Below are 27,719 nucleotides of genomic sequence, written 5' to 3' on the forward strand. Positions count from 1 at the left end.
CTCCTGCAGCTTTAAGCAGAGTTAGCCTCAAACTGCCAGGCGCATGGTCGATATTACGGGGAGGTGCTTGGTCAACAGGCATTAGTTAGCTGGGGTCTCCTCCCTGCAGATCACAGCCCTGGTGCAGCCAGCCGGCGGAAAGCGCCTGACGTCTGCAGGAGGGTCAGTGGAGAAGGGGAGCTGAGGGAGCAGCAGAAGGCAGAGGCCTTGTAGGCAGGGTAGATCTCCAATAGCCCTACCCTAGACTCCAGTGGTTTTGGGGCAGGTCACTCATGGCCAGGTTTTTACTGGTATTTAGGTACCTGAAAATCCAGGTTGGCACCCAGCGAGCTTTTCCAAAGTACTTAAAGCGCCTCCATTTCCCCTCTGTGCAGCAGCCCGGCCACACAGGGCTGTGTGAGGGTAAATCCATTGCAGACCGAGCTAAATGGGCCATCAATAGTGTCAAGCCCTCTGGAAATGACGCATGAGCACCAAGCTCAGGGCAGGCTGTTAAGAACCAGGCACAACCTCCAGATGGGCTGTGAGTTCTGTGTTTAGCTTTCACCAGCGCGTTACCAAGTGTAAACTCCTCTGGCACTTACCGTGGAGTCACAGGCAGTCCCCGTGGGCACCCCGGTCTGTCTCGCCACCCAGGGGAGCCTCCCTTGGGATAGATGGTCCCTTACACCAAGGATCACAGCGATATTCAGGTTATTCCCTGTCCCAATGGACCAGTCACTTACTCCAGGTCGGGGTGGCCCCTGAGCCTGAGAAGGAGCCAGAAATTTACCAATGTACATTGCCAAAGAGTCACAGTAATGTGTCAGCTGCCCCCCATCCCCACTCCCACCCACCGGCAGCTGATCAGCGCCTCCCCCTCCCTCCCAATCAGCTGTTTCGTGGCGTGCTGGAGGCTCTGGGGGAAGGGGAAGAGTGAGGGCACGGCAGGCTCAGGGGAGGGGGCGGGAAGGGGTGGAGTGGGGGCAGGGCCCATGGCAGAGCCAGGGGTTGAGAGTGACACACACCCCCGGCACATTGGAAAGTTGGCGCCTGTAGCCCCAGCCCCGGAGTCGGTGCCTGTACAAGGAGCCACGTATTAACTTCTGAAGAGCCGCATGCGGCTCCGGAGCCACAGGTCGGCCACCCCTGCTCCAGGTCAATCGCACTTTCTATCTCACACCAAAGCCAGCGCTTGTAGCCAATCCTATGAGATTTATTATCTCATAAATCCTAAAGCTTTATTAACTAGGAAAAGGAAAGGAAAGTTATTTACAAGGTTAAAACAGGAAAAGACACACCACATACGTGAGCTGCAGTCTTAAGTTTCAAAAGGTAATAGTAGCTTCTATAATAAGCAAGCTCTCTATGTCTTTTAGGGCTACCCCAGGCTAAACCCTGGGGATCTTTTGCTTATGCCTAGTAATCCTGGCCCCCCAGAGTCCAAGCAGCATAAAAATCCAGTTTTTCCTTGTTAGGGGCTTTGATATCCTTCCCCCGTTCGGCTTGGAGCTGCAATGTTTGCCTATGGGAGGAGTTCCCTTGCAAGACTCATCTTCCTGGGCGTGGGGAGAGACTAAACAATGGTCCTTTGTCCTCTTTAACGGCCCACTTTAGTCGGTCTGGCATTGGTGGGCCTTCCTTGTCGGGCAGGACGTGACGCTGTCTGTTGAGACCACACGTCCTACTCATTAACGTCTCTCTCCTGTCTGGTGATTGACCCAGTCCCAGAGCCGTACACTGCAGACACTCAAATGCAGAATTGCAGCATGGGATGCAGATGTTATATGTGAGATTAATGCCGGCGGCCACTCGCAAGCATTCAGTAACTTTCTTCTCACTCTTGTACCTCGTTAGCAATGCCAGCACGCAGCTGAGCCAGCCGGAGTCCAGCTCCGTATGTACCAGCGCCCCACTGGGGATGGGGACCTTGGCCTGGGCTGTCAGCGACACAAAGAGCTATCGGGGCTGCTTGTTTGTAGGATCCAGGGGTGTATTTGGGGAAGCCCCGCAGAACCTCTGGGGAGAAGGGAGTGTCGACACCGAGGGGTTTAATGAGGCCTCACGGGGTGAAAGGACTTGCTCAAGGCGATAGATTGTTTCAAGCCGGTCGCGGAGCTGGGATTAGAAGTTGGGCCTGTGCTTGGAGCCATTACTTCTGCTGCGGGGCCTGACTACCCCTTTGTCTCCCTGCTCCGAGGTCCTGAGTTTACCATCCTACTGGCTGAGATCCAGCCCTCGCGACCAAGGGGTTGGATGTTTCCAGGCACGAAGCGTCACTGCCACGTCTCCTTCATCGGCCCAGCCGGTAGCTCTCAAGGGGATTAATATGGAAATAGACCTTTCAGACTAATTAACAGCTGTGGAAATGAAGGCAGCCATCCAGCCTAGGGAACCTGGTAGCTGTTTGAAATGCCGGCTGGAGCTTTGCGTTACTTGGGAGGACGGGAGGCGGGCGGGTTGGCTGCCGTCCCAATCCAGACCTGGGCTCCAGGGATGGGTAGCCGTATTTCAAACCTGCACCCCCTGAATCTCAACTTCTGGGAGGTCCCCAGCTCAGGAAAGTGCTGACAGTCAGCGAGACCTACGCAGGTCCTGACGTACTGGCCTGAAGCATGGCCCTCGAGCCTGAGGTCAGATGACGGGGAATTGTTCTAAAAGTCTAAATTGGATGCTGGCGTGGGGGGTTATTTTTGCTGTGAACGAATTGGTCTTAACTGGCCAGGGTAAACTGAGGCAGGAAATTAGAAGGTTTCTAACCATCAGAGGAGGGAGGTTCTGGAGTGCCCCCCCCCCATAGGTGTGGCAGATTGCGACAGGTGTACTGTTAATTCCATAGGGTTTAAAACTTCCCTGCCTGTCCGGATGCTGTGAAATGCTCCGTGTGGGCACAGTGCCCCTGCCCTGCTGCCGGACGCACCCGGCACCCACCGGGCACAGCGCCCCTGCCCTGCTGCCGGACGCACCCGGCACCCCCGGGCACAGAGCCCCTGCCCTGCTGCTGGACGCACCTGGCACCCCCGGGCACAGCGCCCCTGCCCTGCTGCCGGACGCACCCGGCACCCCCGGGCACAGTGCCCCTGCCCTGCTGCCGGACGCACCCAGCACCCCCCGGGCACAGCGCCCCTGCCCTGCTGCCAGATGTACCCAGCACCCCCGGGCACAGCACCCCTGCCCTGCTGCCGGACGCACCTGGCACCCCCCGGGCACAGGACCCCACAGCAGATTTCCATGGGTTGAATCCTGGCTGAATCCAGCTCTCCCCTGCGCCCCGCGATGTGTCTCTGGGTGCACCCGAGTGCCGTGGGAGGAAGCCAGTTCCCCCAGTGAGACAAACCCCCAGCGAGCTGCATGTACAGCCGGCCCAACCACAGCAGGGGAGACTTAATTGCAAAGCTCGTTAATGTCTGAGAAGATCATTAGAGGCGAAATCACACAGCAATGCGGGGAGCTTAGGGTGCCAGGTTACTGCTCCAGTCATGGTGAGCTGAGGATTCGTTCGGTTTGGGGCTGGGGGGGGGGCTCAGTTGCTGGTGGGTTCCCTGGCAGGAGCCTTGCCCTCCTTCCTCCCCGAGATCAGAACAGGCATCTGTCCCCCCATCACAGCATGGGAGGGCCTGGCCCCGCTGGTAGAAACTGCCCTCGCCGCACCCTGGGAGGGGTGATCTCCATTGTACAGACGAGGCATGGGGCGGGGAGGGACAGGATGAACTGATGTGTCCAAAGGCCACATAGAGGGCCAGTGTCTGGGCCAGGCATTGAACCCCGACCTCCTGGGTCCCTGTCCGGTGCTCTGTCCTTCCTTCCCAGAGTCAGGGGTGTGACAATGCGGTTCTGGCGGGACCCAACTGAGAGTGCCAATTCAGGACAAATTGCTCAAACAGGGCAGTCACAGCCCAAGGCTGGGGTTTTTCCACCTCTAAGGCAAACCAAACCAGCCAGACAAAGAGGACTTTGGTCTCACCACACTGGCTAACCACAAGTCACACAAGCAATTCCCTTACACACTCCAGTTTCCCAGTATGACCACCAGTGCCACTCGTTGGGGACAAATGATTATGAAAACCAATATCCCAATAAAAGAAAAAAAGGTTCTCTCGATCCCAAAGAACCAAGCCCCAGACCCAGGTCAATATACAAATCAGATCTTACCCACAAATCATGCTGTTGCCAATCCTTTAGAAGCTAAAATCTAAAGTTTTATTGATAAAAGAAAAAAGATAGAGATGAGAGCTAGAATTGGTTAAATGGAATCAATTACATACAGTAATGGCAAAGTTCTTGGTTCAGGCTTGTAGTAGTGATAGAATAAACTGCAGGTTCAAATTAAGTCTCTGGAATACATTCCCCGCTGGGATGGGTCATTCAGTCCTTTGTTCAAAGTTTCAGCTTGTAGCAAAGTCCTTCCAGAGGTAAGAAGCAGGATTGAAGACAAGATGGAGATGAGGTATCAGCCTTTTATAATCTTTTCCAGGTGTAAGAACATCTCTTTGTTCTTACTGTGGAAAATTACAGCAAAATGGAATCTGGAGTCACGTGGGCCAGTCCCTGCATACTTTGCTGAGTTACAAGGCATATCTGCCTTCTCTCCATGGGTCAATTGTATAGCTGATGGTCCTTAATGGGCCATCAAGCAGGCTAGGCAGAGCTAATCTCAGCTTGTCTGGGATGTCACCCAGAAGCACAGCATAATTTTGAAATACAGACAGTATAGAGCCAATACTTATAACTTTAAATACAAAAATGATATATGCATACAGATAGCATAATCATAACCAGCCAACCATAACCTTGTCTTAGAGACCTTCTTTGACCTCCTTTATACCAGATTTGGTGCCACTACAGGACTTTGGTTGCAACAATGATGTATACGGTCCCAGTTCACGTCAATAACGTCACAAGGGGATATTCTCGCTCAGAGAGAAGACAGGCGATGCCCATGTGTACGCAGGGCTGATGGCACCATTCCCTAGTCGCCTGTTCGAGCCCTGAGACGTGTGCCCTGGTGACTGACCGCAGTGCTTTCTTCCCCCTAGGAGCATGTGTACATCTACCTGCTGGACGGAGAAGCCAGGCTGACCTGCGACGACCCTCCCCACGAGCTGCCTCCCGAGGGAAAGATCAGGTAAGCCCCAGCTGTGGTTATGCGCAGCAGCCCTGTCTATGTCCGACAGCCTTGCAAAATAATCCCCTTTCTCGGGGTCAGCTGCATTGCGCCCCTCAGGAATTAGCTACCAATGAGACCAGGTCGAAACCTTTTCACCCATTTTGGGGGACCTGAATGTGGGTCTCCTGTATGCCAGGCTGGCTGCCTCCCCACCCAGTGATAGTCACAGTAACCCCTCCCCCAGTTAGAGCAGGTCAAAATATGCTGTGTCAGCAAAGCGAACCATTTGGTGATGCGATATCGATGTCCATGAAAGATTCATGAGAATGTGGGGGAGGGCGGAGAGCCTCATGCCCTAAGCACCCAGCTCCAGAGTTTGGTTTTGCAAACACGTTCCAAAGGTTTTGGTTTTGTTTCAACGTGGAATGGGGGGGAACCCCCCCAAAACCTCCCTTATGGCCGTGAAATGGGATGGTCGCCCTCCAGCCGGCTCCGCTGCCACCATCAGCGGCCCGTTTCGAAGCCTTAATGTAAAAGGCTAACGCCAGTGATCACTAGAGTTAAGCTTGAGATGTGGTCTCCATTCCAACCCCTTTATTAAAACGACTCAGCATTTTCCTGAAGGCTAAAACGTCCCAGGCTCGGTCCAAGCCCTGAAGGTGAACTGAGGGGACATGTTTGAGCCAAATCATTTCAGCTGCTTTTTGTTGGGGGCAAAGGGAGGATCAAAGCACTTGTTTCTGTCTTTTTCAGTTGAACGTTCTGCGTTTCTTTTGAGGCACCAGAATTTGGACACTCTTAAAAACTTCAGCAATTCTTATTAGGCCAATATCATAGAATATCAGGGCTGGAAGGGACCTCAGGAGGTCATCTAGTCCAACCCTCTGCTCAAAGCAGGACCAATCCCCAGACAGATTTTTTGCCCCAGATCCCGAAATGGCCCCCTCAAGGATTGAACTCACAACCATGAGTTTGGCAGGCCAATGCTCAAACCACTGAGCTATCTCACCTCTAGATAATATAGTCCAGTCGGATTATTTTAGGAGGACTTTAAAAAAATGAGTTTGTAGTGTTGGGATTTTCTGGTTAAAGTAAAAGGCTCGTGTAATTTTAACAACAATTGAAGGTCGGAACTCCGAACTTGGCGGCTTTTGTAGCCCTCACTGCAGCAGGAAGAAAAACCTCTAGTGTGAAGAAAATGAGCTCAGGACTGGGAAAGTTCTGACCCTGGGAAGGCAGCATTGTTATGCACAGCTGTGTGCTTTTCAGTGGTTTCTAGCGGGGAGGGGAATTAACCGATGGAGCAACTTATCTAGGGACATGATGGATTTGTCGTCACTTGACATCTTTAAGTCAAGCCTGGACACCTTTCTGAAAGTGATGCTCTACCTCAAACAGAAGTTATGGGCTTGATCCAGAGTTTACTGGGGAGGTTCTCTGCTCTGTGCTATGCAAGAGACCAGACAACTGGCCGTCGTGGTCCTGGCTGTATCTGTGAATCTAATGGGACAGGGATTTGTCTCTGTCTTTATGTCCCCTTGGGAAGTCAGTTGCCGCGGTGGCGCCAGAGTAGAGATACGGGAGTGTGACAGGGATTTCTAAAGCTCTTTTGAAAATGCACTTTTTAAAAATGTGCTTGCTCCGTGTGCACTGATCACCCTCTACTGGGTGGAATCGGCACTGCTCAGCAGTGTGTCATAGGCCCGATACTGTTACCAGCTACTGAAGGTTCTCCTATGGCTGAGGGCTGGGTTTCTTTCTGAGTAGGAGGATCTGGATTCTAGCCTTGCTGCCGCTTTGCAGCTCCAGTAAGAAATGATGCGAAGTGTAGCAATAACCATGGAATCCCTGGTGGCCCTGGGTTTGTTACAATATATTCTCACTTCCTCTAGTTATTCGGTTCTCTGGGGGTATTAGAATAAATCAGTGTCATTTCTTCTTGACTCTCATCAGCTGCAGAACTACTGCAGCCTGGGCTGGAGTTCGTTAGGAAGCAGCCGGCTTGCTGAGTAGACCATTAGCCAGAGATCAATGGAGTTGGTACAAAGCTTCGTTCAGTCATTTGAATTCCTCTCTCTTAGCCCGCTGCGGAACGTCTGCAGCATGAAATCACCTGCCAGCCGGTCAAATGGAGCAGCGGCGGGGAAGGGGGGGGGGGGCAGATTTACAAACACAACACTTTGCTTTCCCCTTTGCCCGTGCCAGGAATTGTTTGTTTGATTGATTTTTCCATCTGTAAGGGAATTTACAGCTAATGGCAGTGAAGGTTGAGGCAGCTCTAGAGGGACAGTGAGGGGGTACTGTACAAACTTCCCGCACGGCTCTGCTGGTGCATCTCAGTCCTGATCTTCAGTTCCACCCGCTGCTATTCCAGTCCTAACCATCTCATGGGCCCGATTAACAGCTGTTTGCTAATCCACTGCCTCACGCAGGATTCCTGTTCTGTGGGTCCTTTTAAATGTTTTCAACTGCTGGCAGCCCTCGGTGATTCTGTGGCTCCCAGCACCGGGGTATCTGAACAGCACTCAAACTCTGTGAAGTCGGCCAGTGGCCCTGTTCTCCGCATTTTAAAAGATGGGGAAATTGAGGCATGGAGAGGGGAAGTGACTTGCCCAAAGGTCACACGGGGAGTCAGTGACAGAGCTGGGAATAGAACCCAGTAAGGGGGGAAGAGTTGGCCTTATGTATACAAATATCACTGCACCCATCACTGAAATGCAACCGCCTCTGGGGTGCAGTGTGGCAGCTGACTCATCTGCAAGGGAAAGACCACCCTCTGTAGGGCAGAAGTGGTTTTTCCATTCATTCATTAGCCCTGCTAAAGATCTCTGCATCGCAGACATTTTGGAAAAACATTCTAGTGCCTGAGTGCACCAGTGATGGGCATCCTAAAACCACCATGGACAGATGGATGCATAGGAGTCTCGTTCTGCACAGGACGGAAAGGAGGTGGTGTCCTTCATTTTTTATTTATTTATGTGTAAGGACAATAGCATGACAACAGGATTATTGTTGCTTAGGAATCTTAATCCTCTGCTTTAGTGACATCCTTGTCTCCGTGGCAACGAATTGTGATGTCAAAACAGAGGATTGTGACCTCACTGGGGGGAGAGGGAACTGAAAAGCCCAGGGAATCCTGCAGTGGAAAAGCAGGCTGGGGAGAGAAGCAGTTAGCCCTGCTGCCCTCAGAACAGATCTCTGAACAGACAGCCCGCTTTTCTCCTGTGCATCCAGAACTAGTCGGGCAGCATGTCGGGGAAGCCTGCCACTCCTCTGCTCTGTGAGGCCTTCAGACCCCAGGGCTGACAACCCTGCACCTTTCGCTGGCACTAAAACGTACATCCTACTGCCCCAAAAGCACAACTTCCTTCCTTGTGCACTAAAGGAGAATCTCCATCCGCTGTCTGCAGTAGAAGATCTATGACACACATCTGGGCAGTTCCCATTCTATCCAGCAGAGGGCAGTGGTGACATAGCTACACTAGCCCATTCATTACAATACTTGTATAAACCCAACTTTGGCGATGTGAGTTCTTTCCCTCCCCCCCCTTGCTTCTCGGCTCCCTGACCCCACTGCTAACTACGTTTGCTCTTTACTGCTCTGGGGAAGGAGAGGCTCTGTTAGGCAATAAGCCGAGAGAGAAGGAGGCAGAAATTAAATTGTTCCATTCAGTGACTCAGCGCTCCTCCCCTATTTAATTTCTTAGCTGCCGTATACCTCAAGCTGGCACCAGCTCCATGAAACGCTGTTACCATATGAATAAAGCCAGAGGGTTTTATAGCTCTCAGAGTCGCTGGGTTTTAAGCTTGGTTTTCTGGGGCGTTCCGGGATGGCTCTAGGGGGGGCAGTGATAAATACATTACGATTGTACGGCGCTCAGCTGCTAAAGGAATGCGGGCTGTATACATTCAGCATAAGAGAATGGTAACTGGAGATAAGTACCTCAGGGATGGCAGTTTAAAGATAAGAGAGAAACTATTGCAAGCTCTAACCGCTGCTGCAGAATGTTGGTGTTTCCAAAGTAGGCAGCCTTGTTGCTATGCGACGCACCGATAGCTGTGGAACTCCCTGCGGCAGGAAATTACTGAGGCAAATAATTAGAATAGCAGCGGATCAGAGAAGAGTTGGAAAGGCTTTCAGTTCTTAGGCCTGAGCTACATGCAGATTTTGTACCGGTCTAACTACATCAGTCAGGGAGGTGGTTTTTTTACCGATACCCAGAGGGCAGCCCAGGGGTAGGCCAAGGCAGCAGGTCCAAACCCAATCTTGCCTGTGATGCGTGGCTTATACTGCAGTCTGCCCCAGGGAGCGGGGGCTAGTTGGTGACTGGCAATGGCCTTATTCTGAGGTGAGGTGGGGATAGTGGGTGGGGGTTCCCCGGGGAGGGGGGACCCTAAGACTGGGGGGTTACTGCTACAAGGGCACCCGGGTCCAGGCAGGGACATGGGGCCAGAGGACAGGCGGATCACCAGCCTACAGAGGGTGCTCCGGAGCTGAAATGAGCTAATTCCCGGAAGAGACCAGCAGGAGGTGCCGCAGGGGTGAGTCCGCTCCTCTACAGTGCCACGGGTCTCTTTGTTGCTTTTTACAGATCCAGACTAACATGGCTACCCCTCTGATACTTTACAAAGGAGGTGAGTGGCATCACCTGCATTTCACATGTGGGGAAACTGAGGCACGGAGCGTTCAAACAGCAAAGTACTGATAGAACCAGGTCTTGGTCTTCCGGAAACAGACTCTCCCAGCTGGCCTGGCTTGTCCCACATTCCTGGGCAGGGCAGGGAACTCAGCCTCAGTTGATCTAAAGTCCTGGTCTGGACTATGGAAGGGATCATTCCAGGATGTTCACTTCCACCCCCAGGTCTCGATGGTGCCAGCTATTGTGGGCAGCAAATAAAGCATGAGGCAAGGAGTCAAGAGACTCTGTCGCTATCACTGCCTCACTCTGTGACCTTGGGCAAGTTCCTCCACTGATCCATGCCTCAGTTTCCCCATCTGTAAAATGGGGGTGGTGACAGCGCCCTGCCTTCATGACGTACTGCGGGATCTAGGCATGGGAAGCGCTGGATGTAATTATTAGTCTCCTACGTGGGCTGATTTTCCTCTGTATTTAAAAAAAAAAAAAAACGACGGATTGCTGAACTGATTTAAATTGAAGTTCTGAAGCAGCGACCTGGCTGCTGATCCTTGTGGCTAATGGCCCGTCTGCTGCGTCATCGGGAGCCGGTGACCTGGATGTTCCTGCTCTGGGAGCGCCACGAGCAGCCAGCCCTTGTTTAATTAAACTTTTTAAAGACACCCTGGTAAAAATACCGCTGCGGCCTGGAGAAACAGATCCTGGGTGTGTTTGGAAGTGAAATAGTCTGACGGGTTTCAGAATAAACTATTCAGGTCCGGGTGGGGGTGGGAAGCTCCACACACACAGAGTCTTCTTCAGTCAGTGGTGGCAGAGAAATAGATCCATTCCTGGTGAGGATAGATTCACACGGGCGGAAGCTGTTCACTCCCAATGCCTTGCGCCTCACAATCAATGGCGGCAGCAATGTAGGATTCACAGAGCTGCGTGATCAGCATTATGGAGCTCCACCACTCCTGTCATCACCAGGAATTGAACCCAGGATTTCAGGAGTTTGAGCCTTTGCAGGCAGCTAGAAGACTAACCCCCCTGTAGGGAGCAGTCGCAACTCGTATCCTCTGCAGATCAGGTGCGGACGGGGACTCCGGGAGGCACACACTGACTGCTGTGTTACGGTGGCCTGGGCTGGTGCCATCCCCACAAAACTAGAATGAGATTGACAGGTTGGAAGGAGCTGAGAAAAGAGCCACAAACTGCTCGGGGGGCTGGTTTATGGGATATTATGAGCTATCCCGTAAATGGAGGGCGGATTCCTTGGCTGGAGAGAGATCCTGGCCTCATTTGCGCTGAACTCCTGGCATGGAACAGGAAGGGGTCGCTCTAGGTCAGCGGTTTTCAACTTTTTTTCATTTGCGGACCCCTGAAAAATGTCTCTTTGGAAATCTTTGCCCTAGTCTGCGGCCCCCCAGGGGTTGTAAACCACTGCTGTAGGTTGTTAGCTGCCATCATTGGTTTTGTGTGTCATCAGGCAGGGCAGTAGAGCAGATAAGGCACGAGACGGGGGTCAGTTGACCCCGGTTCTGCCACTGCCCTGCTGTTTGGCCTTGGGTGAGTCCTTCACCTCCCAGTGTGCATATCTCAGGGGATGAGTCTGCAGATACTTGACCCCGAGCAGGGAAAGGAACGATTTAGCATGGCAGCCAGCATATGGGATGAAATGGGGAGATAACATCAGGGCTGATTACCAAGAACAGCTTCCTGGCTGTGAGCTGGCATTGGCCATGGAAGGTTCTCCCCATAGGAAGCATGGGAGCCCATCTCTTGGACAATTTACCAGCACCCTGGGCAAACCCAAACTATATGAGTGAGATCGCACCCTGGTGATGGACTCAGTGTTCTGAGATAGGCCCCAGAGATGGACGTATTAACCCGGGCAGTGCTTCTGTCTTTTCCATCGCTCCCGTTTTATAATGCCCCCGTGCTGAGTGACACTAGTGCTGGTGGAAGGCACTGGTCTCCACAGAGCTGGTGCAGCAACGGCTCCAACTGATCCTTGTAGCAACCTGCCTGGAACTCGGAGGGAGGAGCACAGGTTGCAGGGGGGAAGAGTTCCGAAGCGGCACCAGGAAGTCAGTCTGTGTGCACATGGCTGGAATGCTGGCTGCAGCTGCAGTCGCTCTGTAAATAGTTCTCTTAATAAAGAGCCATTTTGTCTTCTCTTGTGATTGCCCAGAACCTGGTACATGAAACAATCATCACAACCCCCAAAACCGAGGGTGGGGGTGTTACCCCCCCTTTTACAGATGTGGGAAACTGAGGCACAAAGCGATAAAGTGACTTGCCTAAGGTCACACAAGGAGGCTGTGGCAGCACTGGGCATGAAACCCAGGTCCCCAACTGCCAATCCAGTATCTTAGCCACAAACTAACCCTGTCCCCCATGCAGCTTCCCTCGACCTGCCTTGACTTGGAGGGAGCAGCTGGAGTTCAGCACCCACGTCCACTTCAGGCCTTGTGCTCGCTAAAGTCACCGGAGGGGAAAATACACTTAGGCTGGGAATCTGAGCTCAGGTGGGTCAGCAGCTGCTGTGCCTGGATTTTCCACATCCGGTGTTTTCCCCATGGGGTAAGCGGCTCTGTGACTTGCCCAGGGGACCCAGGGTGAGTGGGCCAGTCAGTCGTGGTCAGCCTGGTTCTCAGCCTTTCTCTGTGACCACTAGACCAGCTGGCCTCCTGGCAGCTTCCCCCTTATAAACAGCGCACGCTCCCCGCGCCGTCTGCTCTCTGCCACAGACGGCTGCGTCTCCTGCCACAGTCTCCATCCTTTCCTTCCAGGTTAGGGGTGAAATTGACCCCCATGGCCTATGTTATCGGCCCCAGTTTGACGCCGTGGCATTGGGCTGGCCCTCACCCGGCGTGACTCCTACTCCACATTCATCACCCACGCAAAGCACAAAACAAATCAACGCCGGCTTGATAAAATATCCAGACAAGTGAATTACAATGAGTGTTCCCCGGTATATCAGAGGAAGTGAAGGAATCGTGGGCTAGTGCTTAAAGCAAAGGACTGAGTATTGTATTCCCGGCTCTGGCGCTGAATCACTTTGTGGCCCGAGGCAAGTCACTTTGCCACTCCGTGCCTCAGTTTACCCCTCTGTAACATGGGGAGCACACCTCTGTACTTCAGAAGGGTGATGGCAAAATTAATCTTTGTAACCTGCTTTGCTGTCCCTGCTCGCACGGTGCCGCAGAAATCGCGGATTTCAGCAGAGCCCCTCTGGATTTACACCCGTGTCACTGAGGTCAGAATCTGGCCCAGTGTGGCCTAGAAAGGAGTATCCGTGCCACTGCAAGTTAGCCTAGATCCTGCATTTCTGTGGCCCAGCAGCACCGCGGGCTTCAGTGGGGCTACTCCGGATTTACGCCAGTGTCGCTGAGATAAGGGCCCACCCCTTTCAATGGATGTAACCGTTCGCTGTCGGGTAGGATGACGGACTGAGCTCCAGCATGTTCACTCCCTCTGCGTCCCATCGGGGGCCCACGTGGCTCTGCAAAGCACTGGCACCTCAGGGATTTCCCACAAATTAGGTCTCTCTGCCTTGGGGAAGTTTACTGCCTTTAGCAGCAGCTTGTGGCTGCAGGTGCAGAGGGTAACACCCACCCAACTCCTCTGGACAAACAGAGCAGGCCTGGGGCTGAACCCTGGTGAAGGGAGGCTGGATTAACCCTTTCCTAGCAGATGCTCCCAGGGCCAGATCTTGCTTTCTGCTGCCCTGGTGCAAATCAGGAGGCAACTACGTGGAAGTGAACAGTTACATGCGGGTACAGCCACTGTAAATCCATCCATCTCCGGTACCTGTCTGGCCATAGCATTGGATCAGCTCAGTCTTTTAGCGTATGTACCCTCATGTACCCCTTCCTCATGAGGCAGGGCTGTTAGCCCAATTGCAGAGGTGGGAAACTGAGGCACGGAGTAGCTAAGTGACTTGCCTGCAGTCACGCAAGAAGTCTGTGGCAGAGCAAGGGAACGGAAACAGGGCCTCCTGCTTCCTAAGCTTTTGCTGTAACCGTTGGGCCCCGCTCCCGAGCCTCTGGGCTGTTTTTGTCATGAGAGAAGATGACGGCAGGCCAAAGGCAGGCCTGCTGTAAACTAGTGCAACTCCACTGACTTGTTGCGTCCTCTTGCCATGGGGTGAATCTGGCCCTGAGTTGCTCCCGTCTGGCTGCTCAGTGCTTATTCGGGAGGCGCCAGGGCTCTCTGAAAGGGGAATCAGTCGAGTACCAGTTTTATTCCACGTGTTGCCAGGTCAGTCGGGGCCGGGTCCGCTTACAGCCCTGTTGAAAGTGGGGGGCTGTGAGCGAAAGGAGGCACCGGCACTGCTGATCAGATCAGGGCACTCAACGGGGCTGCGCTCTGCTTGGCTTGTCCCCGGCCTGCTGTTGATAATTCAATTAGGGCGGGGATTAACCAGGCATGCTGCTTTGGCTGGAGAGCAGCTGATGGCGGCTGGCTCATTGCACTGCCCTGAAACCTCTGCTCCACTGGGCATGTGGGCAGGGGTCTGATCCAGAGTTTGGCCTCACCTGTGCAGGAGTGTGATGGCCAGGAACGGCCAGGAGCCTGCGTACCGTGTGCTTTGTATGGCAGGACACCTGGCGGCCCTGAACGAGATCAGAGCCCCGTTGTGCTAGGTGCTGCACGTGCACAGTGAGAGAGTTCACAGCCTCACTGGACAAGACGGACAAAAGAGGCCTTCTCAGCCCTGTACTGCAGGTGCGGGAGATGAGTCCCGGCGAGCGGCTGGTCATTCACACCCCACGCGATCCGCTGTGCAGCCAAACTCAGCCTGCGTTCCTCTTCCCTTGTCTTAGGACGTTGTGTTTGTTCTGCTCAGAATTACCTCCAATCTGTTGACATCCCACTGGTCGTAGGGTGCGTGCAGAACTGGCCATGCTATTCCAGGTGCGGCCTTACTGGGACCATCATGCGCACAGTTCCTGCTCTCTGACGTGGGACCCGGCACCGCTCCTTGTTTGACTTGCTCGGGGCTGCAGGAGATTGCCGGGGGTGGGGCCCCGGCTTCATCGCCACGGCTGCGGTAAAAGCACGTAGGCAAACAGTTGTAAAAGGGAGGGCGCTGTAAACGGTACATAGACACACACCCCAGGTGTATCTCTTGTGTACACGGAGCCATAAAACGCTCTTCAGCACAAGCACGATCCTGCAGCGCAAACAGCCATAAAGGGGATAAGTGGCCACACACCAGATGGCAGGTCTCCAGTAAACCTCTCGCTCTTGTGCCCTATCGTCGGGAACACGTGTGCATGTCTCATGGCTGACCCCTTCTGGACCCTGGACAAGACAGGAAGCAGAGGCCTCCATCGAGAAGACGGGCTCAAGGCCCATGCCCCTGCCTCACCCACCATACAGAATACCCCCCGGCACATCGACTCCGAGTGGTGGCCCCTCCCCTACACCCAGCACAGGACTGAACAAAGCTGCAGTGAAGACCTCTGGGTCGGCCCATAAGCTGCATGCGGGCCGGGCCAGGGACCTGCAGTCCGTATGCAGCAGCGAAGGAACCTTTTCTCTGGCCGAGAGGGCACAAAATCAGTGTGAGCAAACAGCAAATCTCACCTGCTGGCAGATGAGAGCCGGGGGGCAGAGACAGGCTGGGTGGGCGTGAATCCACTGCCTTGGCTACACTACATAGGGATTGCCAGTACAGCTATGCTCCTAGCGGAGCTGTGGTTCGTACTGGAAGACGGGTGCTTTTGCAGTTTAGATTATACCAATTTCCCAAATGACGTAAGTTACACTGGCGAAACCTACACGAGCTCTCTTCTGTCTTTATTTTTTTTTTTTTGCTGGTGTACCTGCGTCTACGCGAGGGCACAGCTCTGCTGCTAGGGGAGAAGTGTTTCACACTCCCATGCCAGCAAAACGTGTAAGTGTGGACCAGAGTTGAGTCTGTGAGGTGGCGATGGGCCCAGCGAGGCAGGCAGGCTGTTTACCCAGGGATGGATTGAAAGGGACCCACCGGTGTTCTTACCCAGAGGCGTCCGCACCCCCCCCGCCTGGTGGGTCATCTCTTCCATCTTCTTGGCTTAGCTTCCTAGGGAAAAAGCCCCTCTGCCCCACGGCGTCCTCCCTGCGGTATGGCAGATCTCGCAGTGGTTGGCCCTCAGCATGCCTCCACTGGGAGAGAGGACGGTCCAAGCCCGCTTGGATCCGGCAGAATGATGCCGTTGGAACACCTGGCCACTGGGGGCTGTCTTGAGACTATCCCAACCTATTCCCCCTGGCTGCCCCTCTGAACCAGGTCCCTCTGGGGCAGCCCGGTGCCGACTTCCAGCCTGGAGCCCATCGCTGGCGGCCGTGCTAGCAGGAGGCCAGGCTGGCTTGGAAAAGGGCTTTGCTGACGGTTTAACTGTGCTAAGCGAAACGGCTTAGAAAACCAGGTCAGTGATTCCAGATCGCCCCGGCGTCACTCCGGGTCTGTCTCCCCTGCTGAGTTAATCGAGTTATCTCCGCTCGAGGGACGCCCCTCCACTTCGCCCAGCTGGAGTGAGAGCAGAGGGCGCTGATGCGGCTGTATCCACGCTGACGCTGCACTCGCTGGTCTGTGGCACTGGGAGTGCCAGGGGTCCATCCCCTGCTTCTCAGTACTGCCTGGCCCAAGCCGCTCTCGGGATGCTTTTCCCAGGGGTTTGTGGGAGAACCAGCCCTGAGAAATCCGGGGACCGGTGCCCACCCCTGCAGCGCAGACCAGAGAGGAGAGCTTTGCCCTGATTCGGGACAGCGTCGCATTTAAAAGTCTGCGAGGGCTTAAACTGGGAGCCGGAGCCTGACTTCGGCGGGGCGAGGGTGTGCAAAGGCTGTTCAAAGCAGGAATTGGGTTATTAAGTCTGAGCACTAATTGGAGAGGAAGGGCTCATGGGCGAGGCACTGGGCTAGACTTGGGAGAGCCGTACCCGGGACCAGACTTCCCAAGGGCTTTAGGCACTGAAGCTGCAGATCGGCGCCAGGTAGGATTTTCACAAGCCAAAGCTGCTAAGTGCCATTGAAACCAGTGAGCTCGGCACCCAGCTCTGTCCTATCTATAGCTTCAGGGGCCTAAAGACCTTTGGAATCCAGCCTGCCATGGCCTCCCTGTGTGATCTCGGGCCAGTCCCTTGGCCGAGCCGTGCCTCAGTTTCCCATCTGGAAATGGGCACAACGACCTTTCCTTTGCCACTCACGTCTGTCCACATGGTAAGGCCCAGGTCCTCAGAGGTGCTTGGGCATCGCTCTGCTTAGCTTTGCACTGCCTAACCCTGGGTGGGCTGCTGCCCGGTGGAACCGCGCCAGGCGTCCAGATAATCCAGACCCTAAGCCAGATCAGCCATCCAGGTCGGTCATGCCTCAGCAGCCAAACCTCTCTTGCCCTGTCTCCCACTCCATCCCTCTGCCACGCTCCCCCTGGGTTTCCCTGCTCCTCCCTCCCCTGCTGTCTTTTGTGTGCTGCCATCTCTAGGATTGAGTGTGACCTGAGCGGCAGCTTTGGAAACATCAGTGGTGCCTAAATCACGGCCTTAGGTGCCAAAGGCAGGGAGCCGCTTGTCACGGACCCATACGATTGGCGCTCCCCCCCTGCAGCTTTGGAACAGTCTGGGAGGAACCCTTCCAGGTGCCAGACACACCAGGGGTCTCGCTCTTCCTCCAGGGTACGTCACCCGGCTTCACCGCCTCCTTAGACTGGACCTCAGGGCCTGCAGCCCCCCTGCTTCCCGCCATGAGCTCCGCTCAGTGAGTCCAAGCAAGAGAGACCCCTGACGGAGACCTGCACAGTCTTCGGGGGTTACTGCCCCTCGCCGAGCCTTCACAGGGACCACACGCAGCGTGTCCGAACAGCCGGGTCTATCCGTCAGCTGGAACGCAGCCTAGGAAGCCCTTACGTTAGCACAGAGAACTGAAGGTGAAAGCCCAGTCCAGCCTGGCCAGCCCAGAGCCCAGCCAAGCTGCAGTGACCCCCATGGTCAGTCTGTCTGTCTGCGTCTGATCCCCTTGGTCAGTTCCCAGGTGAGAGCCCCAACTCCTTCCAGCAGCCAGCTCTTATCCCTCCACCTGAGACCTCTCCAGTCCTTTGTTCTCCAGCTGGGGGATTGTGCTCAACTTCCCTGCCGAGAGATGGGGGAATCCATCTCCATCCCTCTGGAGTTGGTTGCTACCTGTTGATGTCTGGGCAATTAGATTTTCTAGGGTCTTCTCAATTACTCCTTTGACATGGGCACCAGGCCCAGACAGCTAGGTGACACCCATACCCTGTCTCTTAGCCTGCCCTGAGAGCAGTGCAGCACACGGGGAAACTGAGGCACACACAGGACTCATCAAAATAGTGCAAAAAGTTCCCACTTTGTCACACCACCTAAGTTCCTGTGAGGGGCTGGGTCTAAAGCTCTCCGAGGCAGGACTGTCTCTCACTATGTGGGATCCTGCAGGGGATCAGTCCAGGGGCTGGTACTATTTCATATTTTCATTAATGACTTGGATAAAGGAGTGGAGAGTCTGCTTATAAAATGTACGGATGATGCCAAGCTGGGAGGGGTTACAAGCACTTTGGAGGACCGGGTTAGAATTCAAAAACAACCTTGATGCATTGGAGAACTGGTCTGAAATCAACCAGATGAAATTCAATAAAGACAAGTGCAAAGTGCTACACTTAGGAAGGAAAAATCAAATGCCCAGCTACAAACCGGGGAGTAAGTGGGCAGGCTGCAGTACTGCTGAGTGGCCCATAAACTGAATCTGAGTCAACAGTGCAATTTCACCAACAACTGCACCGAGTGCAAACTCCTCCGGCCCACTTACAGCCTTAATACGGAGTCGCTGACACTTCCCTTGGGCACCTCGTCTGTCTTGCCACCCTGCCATAGAGGGCCCCTTACACCAAGGATCACAGCAATATTCAGGTTACTCCTGATCCCAAAGGACCAGTCACTTACTCCACGTCCACCGCGCTGTAGATCTCACACCAAAGCCAGTGCTTGTAGCCAATCCTATAGTAACGATATGAAAATGTTGGCTAAGCAGCTGGGGATCTTTTGCTTATGCCTAGAAACCCTTTGTCCCTCCAGAGTCCAAGCAGCAGAATGATCCTTAGTTCCTTTCCTTTGGAGTTTTTATCCCCCTCCTGGCATGTGCGCTGAGCTGAAAATTCAGCTGTGGGGAGGAGTCCAGTCTCATGACTTGTCTTCACAGGGAGGAGAGTAGAACAACAATAAGAGTCTTTAGTTCTTTGGTTGATGATTCCTCAATCCAGATGTGGGGAGTTTCCTGCTGTGAGCTCCAGACACAGCCCGTTTGGCATGGATGGGTCTCCTCCTTCAGAAGGAGCGTAACAATTTCTGTAGAAGAACAGCTCTTCCCTCTAATTAATGTCCACCTCCTGCATGGTGATTCACACAGTCCCCGAGGCTCCCAGTACAACAGCTCAGATTTTACATCACACTCCGGCTTTGTCTACACGGGCGATTGAAAGACAAAACTTTTGTTGTTCAGAGGTTTAAAAAAACACTCATGTCCCCGAAAGATAAAAGTTTTGTCAATGATAAGCACTGGTGTGAACAGCGCTTTATCTGCAGGAGAGCTCTCCTGCTGACAATACTAACGCTGCTCCTTGGGGGTGGAAGTATTTCTTCAGCAGGAGAGCTCTCTCCTGTGGACAAACAGTGGCTATGCTGCGTGCCTTTTACAGCCGTGTCACTAAAAGCTGCGTTGGGTAGCCAAAGTCTCCGAAACACAGATATTACCCATAGGATCAATGCAGGCAGCAACTCACAAGCATTCAATAGTCTAAACACTAGACACTTTCTTATAATTCTTATACCTACTTCATCACTATCACCCCACAAATGAGCCAGACAGATTCCAGCTCTGTTTGTGTCCAGTGGAGACATGGGGATCTTGGCAAGAGCTGGCACCCGACCTGCCAGCATCACAGGTGTATTAACAGGAGTGTCGTAGGCAAGACACAGGAGGTCATTGTCCCGCCTTACTCGGCTCTGGTGAGGCCTCAGCTGGAGAACTGTCCCCAGTTTGGGAAAGACGCGGACAAATTGCAGAGATTCCAGAGAAGAGCAACAAAAATGATCAAAGGTTAGAAAACCTGAGCTGGGAGGGAAGCTTAAAAAACTGGGCATGTTTAGTCTTGAGAAAAGAAGACCGAGGGGGGACCTGATATCAGTCTTCAGATATGTTAAGGGCTGTGCTAAGCGGACAGTGATTGATTGTTCTCCATGTCCACTGAAGGGAGGACAAGAAGCAGTGGGCTTAATCTGCAGCATGAGAGGTTTAGGATACATGTTAGGAAAAACCTTCTAACTCTCCAGGGAGTTAAGCTCTGGAACAGGCGTCCAAGGGAGGTTGTGGAATCCCGTCACTGGAGGTTTGTAAGACCAGGCTGGACAAACCCCTGTCAGGGCTGGTCTAGGTTTACTTGGCCACGCCTCATCGCAAGGGGGCTGCACTTGACGACTTCTCGAGGTCCCTTCCTGCCCGACACTTCTCTGATCCTCTGTGTCTGCGCCCCACCTAGTACAATGGGGCCCCAAGCCCACTATCCCCATGGGAACTATCCCCATGGAAACTGGCGTCCCCTCTCTTCATTTCCTTTCCCCACGCAGGGATCAGAAGCGGATTCGAACAAAGAAAAACCCAAAGCCCAGATAATGACAAAGTCCAAATTAAAAAACCAGATTTAATTTGTTCTCTCGACTGGAGGGGAGCGGGGACAAAGCGACTCCACGTCGGAAGGCCGATGGAGGTGTCTGCGGGAGCGACTGTGCCTTGTTAATATTCACATGAACCACACGTGTGGGCCGGGAGAATGTGCCCGTAGACTGGAGCGTGCGGCTATGCGGGTATAAAAGGAAAGACAAAGGAAATAGTGATGGTTTGGGTAAATATCAGAGACCGTTTCTATTGATCCGCGTGATTCATTTGCCAGTTGGCTCCGTCCGGGCCTCTTTCATCTCGTTTATATCCTCAATGAGCCGCCGTTAATTGCATAAACAAACCAGATCAGACGGAACCAGAGACAAATTGAAACTTGACATGAAAAGGAACGAATCCCACCCGCGTGTGTCTCTCCCATCCTGCCCCCCCTCACGCGCCCTCGGGGCTCTTCCAAATGAAAAACAAAGCCGCAGCACGCAGCGTCTGGAGAGGCAGCCTGGCTTTAATCTCCCTTTGCAAATCCCGGTGTCTGGCGCTGCTGGCTGGACGGAGCAGGGGAGGGGGAGTTCACTGGGACGGTTGCGGCTACACACTTGAGGCAGGGCGTCCCGTGCACCTCGCAACCCATGGGTCTCAGCGCTGCAGATGAGCCCTAACCCAGCCCCTGGCTTTTTACGGGTGGGTTTAGTGCCAGATTGAGAGCTCAGGATGCTGAAGGTAGGGCCGGCTCCAGCTTTTTTGCTGCCCCAAGCAGCGAAGTGAAGAAAACAAAATAAAGATAAAGCTGCAATCGGCGGCACTTCGGCGGCAGCTCTACCGTGTCGCTTCATTCTTCGGCGGCAATTCGGCGGCGGGTCCTTCACTCTGAGATGGACCGAGGGAACTGCCGCCAAATTGCCAAAGATCCGGATGCGCCGCCAAAGTTTTTTATCGGAAAATCGAAACTTTTTGTCTCAGCGACCGACCGCAAAGAAAGTTTCAGTGGAAAGGTCTCAAGCAAGCCTGGCCCTGGCGCTCCCCAGTCATTAAGCGGCCACTGGCTCCCCTCTGGAGAGGCCAGGGCCAGAGGCTGGAGCGCTGGCCGAAACCCCAGCCACTCAACTGCCCCAAACTTCCCTCGGGGCTGCATGGCGGGTGCATTGTACAGCAGCCCAGCTGCGTCTCCGCATGGCACTGCTGGGCTATGGGGCAGCAGCTATGGGGGGCACTGAACGAGAGAGCTTTGGATGGCACTGGGAAATGGACCGATGGATCCTATCAAAGATTCTGAGATTGGAAGGCTGGCCCAGGGGAATCGAGGGGAAAGGCACCCTGTGGATGCAGCGTTCTGCAGGTTGGGACAGCTGCCTCGCTTCATTGAGTGTATCCAGGTCTTTCCCGTTCCCAAACACTGTTTGATGGGGCCAGTCGCTCACCGGGGAGGTTCGGCACACGGAGAAGCAGGCTTGTCGGGGGGAGGGGGAAAGGGGTTTGGCAAAGAAGCTGGCGTTTGGGAGGCAGTGGCACATTCAGAGATTAATACCTTATGTGGAGAGAGCAACTTTTAGCCCAGAAGATCGCAAACTTCAGAATTGCATCACCCAGCACCACAAGGCAACTGCCTCTGGGGTGAAATGTGGCAGCTGTTTCCACAGCAGGGTCGCATGGGAAGGGAAGGAAAACATCTGACCAAAGGAATGACAGGTTTCAGAGTAGCAGCCGTGTTAGTCTGTATCCGCAAAAAGAAGAACAGGAGTACTTGTGGCACCTTAGAGACTAACAAATTTATTAGAGCATAAGCTTTCGTGGGCTACAGCCCACTTCTTCAGATGCATATAGAATGGAACATATATTGAGGAGATATATATACACACATACAGAGAGCATAAACAGGTGGGAGTTTTACCAACTCTGAGAGGCCAATTAATTAAGAGAAAAAAAACTTTTGAAGTGATAATCAAGCTAGCCCAGTACAGACAGTTTGATAAGAAGTGTGAGAGTACTTACAAGGGGAGATAGATTCAATGTTTGTAATGGCTCAGCCATTCCCAGTCCTTATTCAAACCGGAGTTGATTGTGTCTAGTTTGCATATCAATTCTAGCTCAGCAGTCTCTCGTTGGAGTCTGTTTTTGAAGTTCTTCTGTTGTAATATAGCCACCCGCAGGTCTGTCACTGAATGACCAGACAGGTTAAAGTGTTCTCCTACTGGTTTTTGAGTATTTTGATTCCTGATGTCAGATTTGTGTCCATTAATTCTTTTGCGTAGAGACTGTCCGGTTTGGCCAATGTACATGGCAGAGGGGCATTGCTGGCACATGATGGCATATATCACATTGGTAGATGTGCAGGTGAACGAGCCCCTGATGGTGTGGCTGATGTGATTAGGTCCTATGATGATGTCACTTGAATAGATATGTGGACAGAGTTGGCATCGGGGTTTGTTACAAGGATAGGTTCCTGGGTTAGTGGTTTTGTTCAGTGATGTGTGGTTGCTGGTGAAACTGCGTGCACCAGCAGCTGGCAGAATTTGGCTCAGTCATTTAAAAAACAACCCTCATTTAAATTATTATTTTGATTTTGAAAACTCAGATTTGGAACTTACAAAGCTCCGGCCCCGCCTTTAATTTTCCGGCCATCTGCCCCCCGCCCCAGACTCCGCTTGCTTACTCCACTCATTTCAATGCACTTGCACAACAACAGTTGGGGCCAATCTGGGGGATCAGTCTGGCCCATTGGATGGCTGTACACGTCTCACACACGAGGATTCGGGACACGCTGCCTGGTGCTACAACTGCTCATCGAAAGCTGGAGCTGGCAGTCGGGGTGTGATAAACAGCAGCTTGCCAAGCTGAAGGGAGGCGGATTATTGTGACAATTGCGTTTGTATTTAAGCAGTCCCTAGAGACTGCAGCAGAGAGCGGGGTGCTGGCTGTGGTACCGGCACAGAGGGTCGGTGCATTGTGAACCCAGGTTTGGGGTTTCCAAGCCATCCATGAGCGTCCACACTGCCTTGTAAACCTGGGCTCACGAAGGCTGGAGCCGGGTCTCCCGGCCGGGCTAACGCGGCCGCACTGCGCTGTGCAGACCTTCTGACTCAGATCTGCAGCTTGAGCTGGTCCACACTGCAAAATGCCAGGGCTTGGACCCCAGTGCCAGCGGCTCAGAGCCACAGAAAAGGCAGCCGGCGTGTTGGTTTTGGTTTTAACCGGGGCAAAACCAATGGCTTTTTCTCAGGGACGGTGGAGCTGTTTTGGCTGAAAGTTCCCAGCCAGGTTCCGCCGGAGGCAGCCCCCCGGCGTGGAACGTTTCAGCCCGAGCGGTTTAAGCGTGGCGAAGTCAGAAGCAACCGAAACCAGAGTCTTGAACGGCAAGCGGCAAGTGACCTTAATACCCACCAGGTGGGTGGAGCAACTCGGCTGATTTCAATGGGGTTACTCCGGAGTCACCCCCGTGTCATGGAGATCGCACATGCTATCGCATCCACACCCCAACGGCGCCACCTCCTGGCAGCCCCATACTCCCGTTCCCTCCCCCATCCCCCAGCAGTGCACACATTCCTCCTATTCTCAGCAGCTTGGGCAGGAGGCTGAGTCGCCCCGTGTCCCAGGGACGTACGCAGAGGCCGTGATGCAAAAGCCTGACCAAGGCCCAGACTTGGGTGTCATGATGGCCGGGGTGGGAGAGGGGGGAGTTAGCCCTGCAGCCATGGCCTGGTGCCAGTCACTTATTCCTGGCCAGGAAGAGATGGAGTTGCGGGGCTGGACTGCAGGGAAGGAGAAGGGGCTCAAAGCCGGGTTTCTGCTAGCTCCAGACTGCACTGAGCATGGCCTGGCTGGGGATTTCAGTCACTGCTCCAGCCAGAGCTGGTGCAAAGCCAGGTGGGGGGCATATTAACCCCTTCCCTGCTGCGCCTCGCCTCCCCTCCCCCAGGTGCTGCGCAGCCATGGGCCCCCCCAGTGGCACTTTCCACGGGGCGTGGATCTCGGACTGGGTTCTGCAGGGGCTAGCCCCTCCCAACGGAGCTGGGGCTGCTGCTCCTTGGATCCCGGGGGCCCCGCCCAGCTGCCGGGGAGCGACACAGCCACCAAACGCTGGCGCTCAGAGGAGCTTAATTCGCTGGCGCTGGTGACATTTGCAAATGCCTGCGTCTGCTGCGGTGTGTGCAAACAACTCGGAGACGGCCCAGAGGGAGTGGAACTGTCAGGGCTGGGATGGATTTTGCCCGTACAGCGACCCCAGCCCAGGGAGTGGGAGCCTGGCCCACATGGGGCATGAGGAAGGGGCTGCTACGGACTAGGGACCGAGCGGCGATGCAGCAGTTCTGCAGAAAAGGACCTAGGGGTTACAGTGGACGAGAAGCTGGATATGAGTCAGCAGTGTGCCCTTGTTGCCAAGAAGGCTAACGGCATTTTGGGCTGTATAAGTAGGGGCGTTGCCAGCAGATCGAGGGAAGTGATCGGTCCCCTCTATTCGACATTGGTGAGGCCTCATCTGGAGTACTGTGTCCAGTTTTGGGCCCCACACAACAAGAAGGGATGTGAAAAAATTGGAAAGAGTCCAGCGGGAGGGCAACAAAAATGAGTAGGGGGCTGGAACACATGACTTATGAGGAGAGGCTGAGGGAACTGGGGTTATTTAGTCTGCAGAAGAGAAGAATGAGGGGGGATCTGATAGCTGCTTTCAACTACCGGAAAGGGGGTTCCAAAGAGGATGGATCTCGACTGTTCTCAGTGGTAGCAGATGACAGAACAAGGAGCAATGGTCTCAAGTTGCAGTGGGGGAGGTCTAGGTTGGATATTAGGAAAAACTTTTTCACTAGAAGGGTGGTGAAGCACTGGAATGGGTTACCTAGGGAGGTGGTGGAATCTCTATCCTTAGAGGTTTTTAAGGCCTGGCTTGACAAAGCCCTGGCTGGGATGATTTAGTTGGGATTGGTCCTGCTTTGAGCAGGGAATTGGACTAGATACCTCCTGAGGTCTCTTCCAACCCTGATCTTCTATGATTCTGTCTGCCAGCTGGGGCCAGGGCACTAGAGGCAAATCGGAAACCTGGACTTGGGGGAACATTCCAGTCCCTATGTGAACTTCCTGGACTGTCCCCTAGGTCTGACCTGTTCCCCGTTTAGGGGCCAGACTTATGCAGTGTGTGGGGTCCTGCATATTACACACCATCACACTCCTATACAAAGACACAGACACACCTGCACCCTCACACGACTCCACAGCCAAGCACAAGGAGTCCGACCCAGATGTCTGCAGCCATACGCAGTCACCTGTGGGGTGTGCCCAGGCACCAGTGTGCCCAGCAGCAGACACAAACATACAATGGCTACAACCTCTGCTTCCCCCACCCCACTGGCTCTCATCAAGTGCAGCGGAACCAATTTCCTTTCCTGTTTTGCAACAATGATTCCCAGAGCCACCTTCAGAAGGGTTTTAAAACAAGCCACTAAAGAGACCAGCACAGTCCCCACATTCTCCCCAACTGGCGCTTCAAACTATTGTTCAGCGTGATGCCCCCAGCCCCCGGGCCTTTCCCGAGAATGACTCAAGAGCATAGTTTGAAAAACCCCAATTCTTTTTTTGCGGAAAATCCTGAAAAAATTCCTTTAAAAAAACAATAACCCCCCTACCTGCGCCCTCCCCCCAAACCCCCACTTTTAAAAGCACATTTTCAGTTTGGGAAAATCAAACATTTAACCTTTTTTTTTTTTCCGTTTTCTGTTTCCGGTTCTTCATAGGGGGTAAAAATCGACCATTTAGAGCAAACTGACAAAGTGCTGGGAAAATGTTCATTCTGATCTGGCAGTGGGTGGGCTTAGCACCGCCTGCGACGAATTAGCTGCATCCCAGGGGGTGGGTCTGAGGCTGGAGACCAGTGGAGAGACTGCAGATCACCCGGGCCTTAGCTAAAAGGCCAACCCGCAGCATAGTTGAGCGAGACAGAGACGAGACCTGTGTATACCTCAGGGGAGGCCCTGCTTGAGACCCAGATCTGCTGGGAGCAGCTGGGCAATTCCCGAAAACCCTAAATAAAGGGAAAGGCTCTCGTTAATCTGTCTGATTTACGCTGGACTGGTTTGGTTCTTGAGGAATAAATCCATCGCTCAAGAAAGGCACCAAAATTCCTCAGCTGTTGGGAGCTTTCTTCCCTGCCCAGGCTGGTGAGATGGCCCCAGTGGCCGAGGAGCCATTTTCCCTGGGCGAACATTTTGATGACAAAGTTTCCACCAGGGAAAGGCAGCGTGATCTGTGGCCCCCTGCTGGGATCGCAGTACAGAGCGTTTGACCAATTCCAAGCCAGCGGGGGCGAGCCAGAGCCGTTCCTGCCCGACGGCTGGCTGGACCCCTACGTGACACAAGTTGGTGCTACCCCACTTGGGAACAGGGTGTTCCCACCATCCAGCAGCACAACTGGAGTTAACTGGAGCTCCTGGTGGAGGGTCCCAGCAGAGGCCCGACCGGTGACTGGGTTCCAGGGACTGAAATACGGAGCGGGTCCCTCCCAGTCAGCGCTGGACAGGCTGGCAGAGGGTGGGTATCAGCCATGCTTGTCCTGGTGCTTCTCCTGCCCGGGAGGGAACCAGAGCACATCCTTGTCCCGGGCTGCCAATCCAGCGTCCTTCACCCGTGCGACAGCTGCCTGTATAGACATTAGCTGGAGACAGTCATCAATCAACGTGGAAAGCCGCGATCTCCAGGCCAGTAAGCAGCAACCAAGCACTGGGCGTGATGGATCTCAGGGGTTGCTAACACAGACAGGTCTGTTCAGACATGGGTCGTGTCATCAGCACTCCTGCAGGTGGACGGTACTGCGTGCGGCAGGTGGCCCTTTAAATAGCACAGCCGTAAGAGCCACACCTGGGCCGCTCAGCTGCTAACTTTCTAGCCCTCCTCGCCTGCAGAGGGCACCCTCCCTCCCCACAGTCCTCTGCAGAGACTGTCTGCCAAAGGTGACCCAAGCATGTGCTGCCCCTAGTAGGAAGGATGAATTACTACATGCTAAAAGAATTTCCTTGCCCTGCCCGCTCTTACATATTGTACTAATACCGTGGTTGCCTTTGACCCGGTTCACGCAAGGATGAGAGATGCAGTCTCCTTGCAGGAAAAAATGTCCTACCGCCCAGGGAGATTTCGGGGGGCAGGTCACCCCTTAGACGAGCATATGGATTTTTCTTTTCCATGTTAAAAGAAATAAGTCGTATTTCATTTCATCCCAAAGACTCTATCTTCACAACCAGGGGAGAGAGGCTGTCAGATTCCAGAACAAAGGAGATGCCCTTTGCTAGAGGATTGCTGACTACGTTTCTCTCTGTGTGATTAATGAGGAAATTGCTCCTGGAAATCCACTGGGGACCAGG

General features: G+C 53.7%; 1 protein-coding gene across 2 annotated transcripts in view; it reads left to right on the plus strand.

The window, feature by feature from the left end:
• Positions 1–27,719, plus strand: part of LOC117871399 (cGMP-dependent 3',5'-cyclic phosphodiesterase-like) — a 371,452-nt gene that overhangs the window by 275,513 nt on the left and 68,220 nt on the right. For both annotated transcript variants that reach the window (XM_034759335.1, XM_034759336.1), the window contains one exon: positions 5,016–5,104. In XM_034759335.1, the coding sequence (XP_034615226.1) occupies positions 5,016–5,104 (89 nt within the window). The remainder of the gene's footprint in view (positions 1–5,015; positions 5,105–27,719) is intronic.

The sequence above is a fragment of the Trachemys scripta genome, chromosome 1 (assembly GCF_013100865.1).
Source record: "Trachemys scripta elegans isolate TJP31775 chromosome 1, CAS_Tse_1.0, whole genome shotgun sequence".
In the NCBI taxonomy this organism is placed as follows: Eukaryota; Metazoa; Chordata; order Testudines; family Emydidae; genus Trachemys; species Trachemys scripta.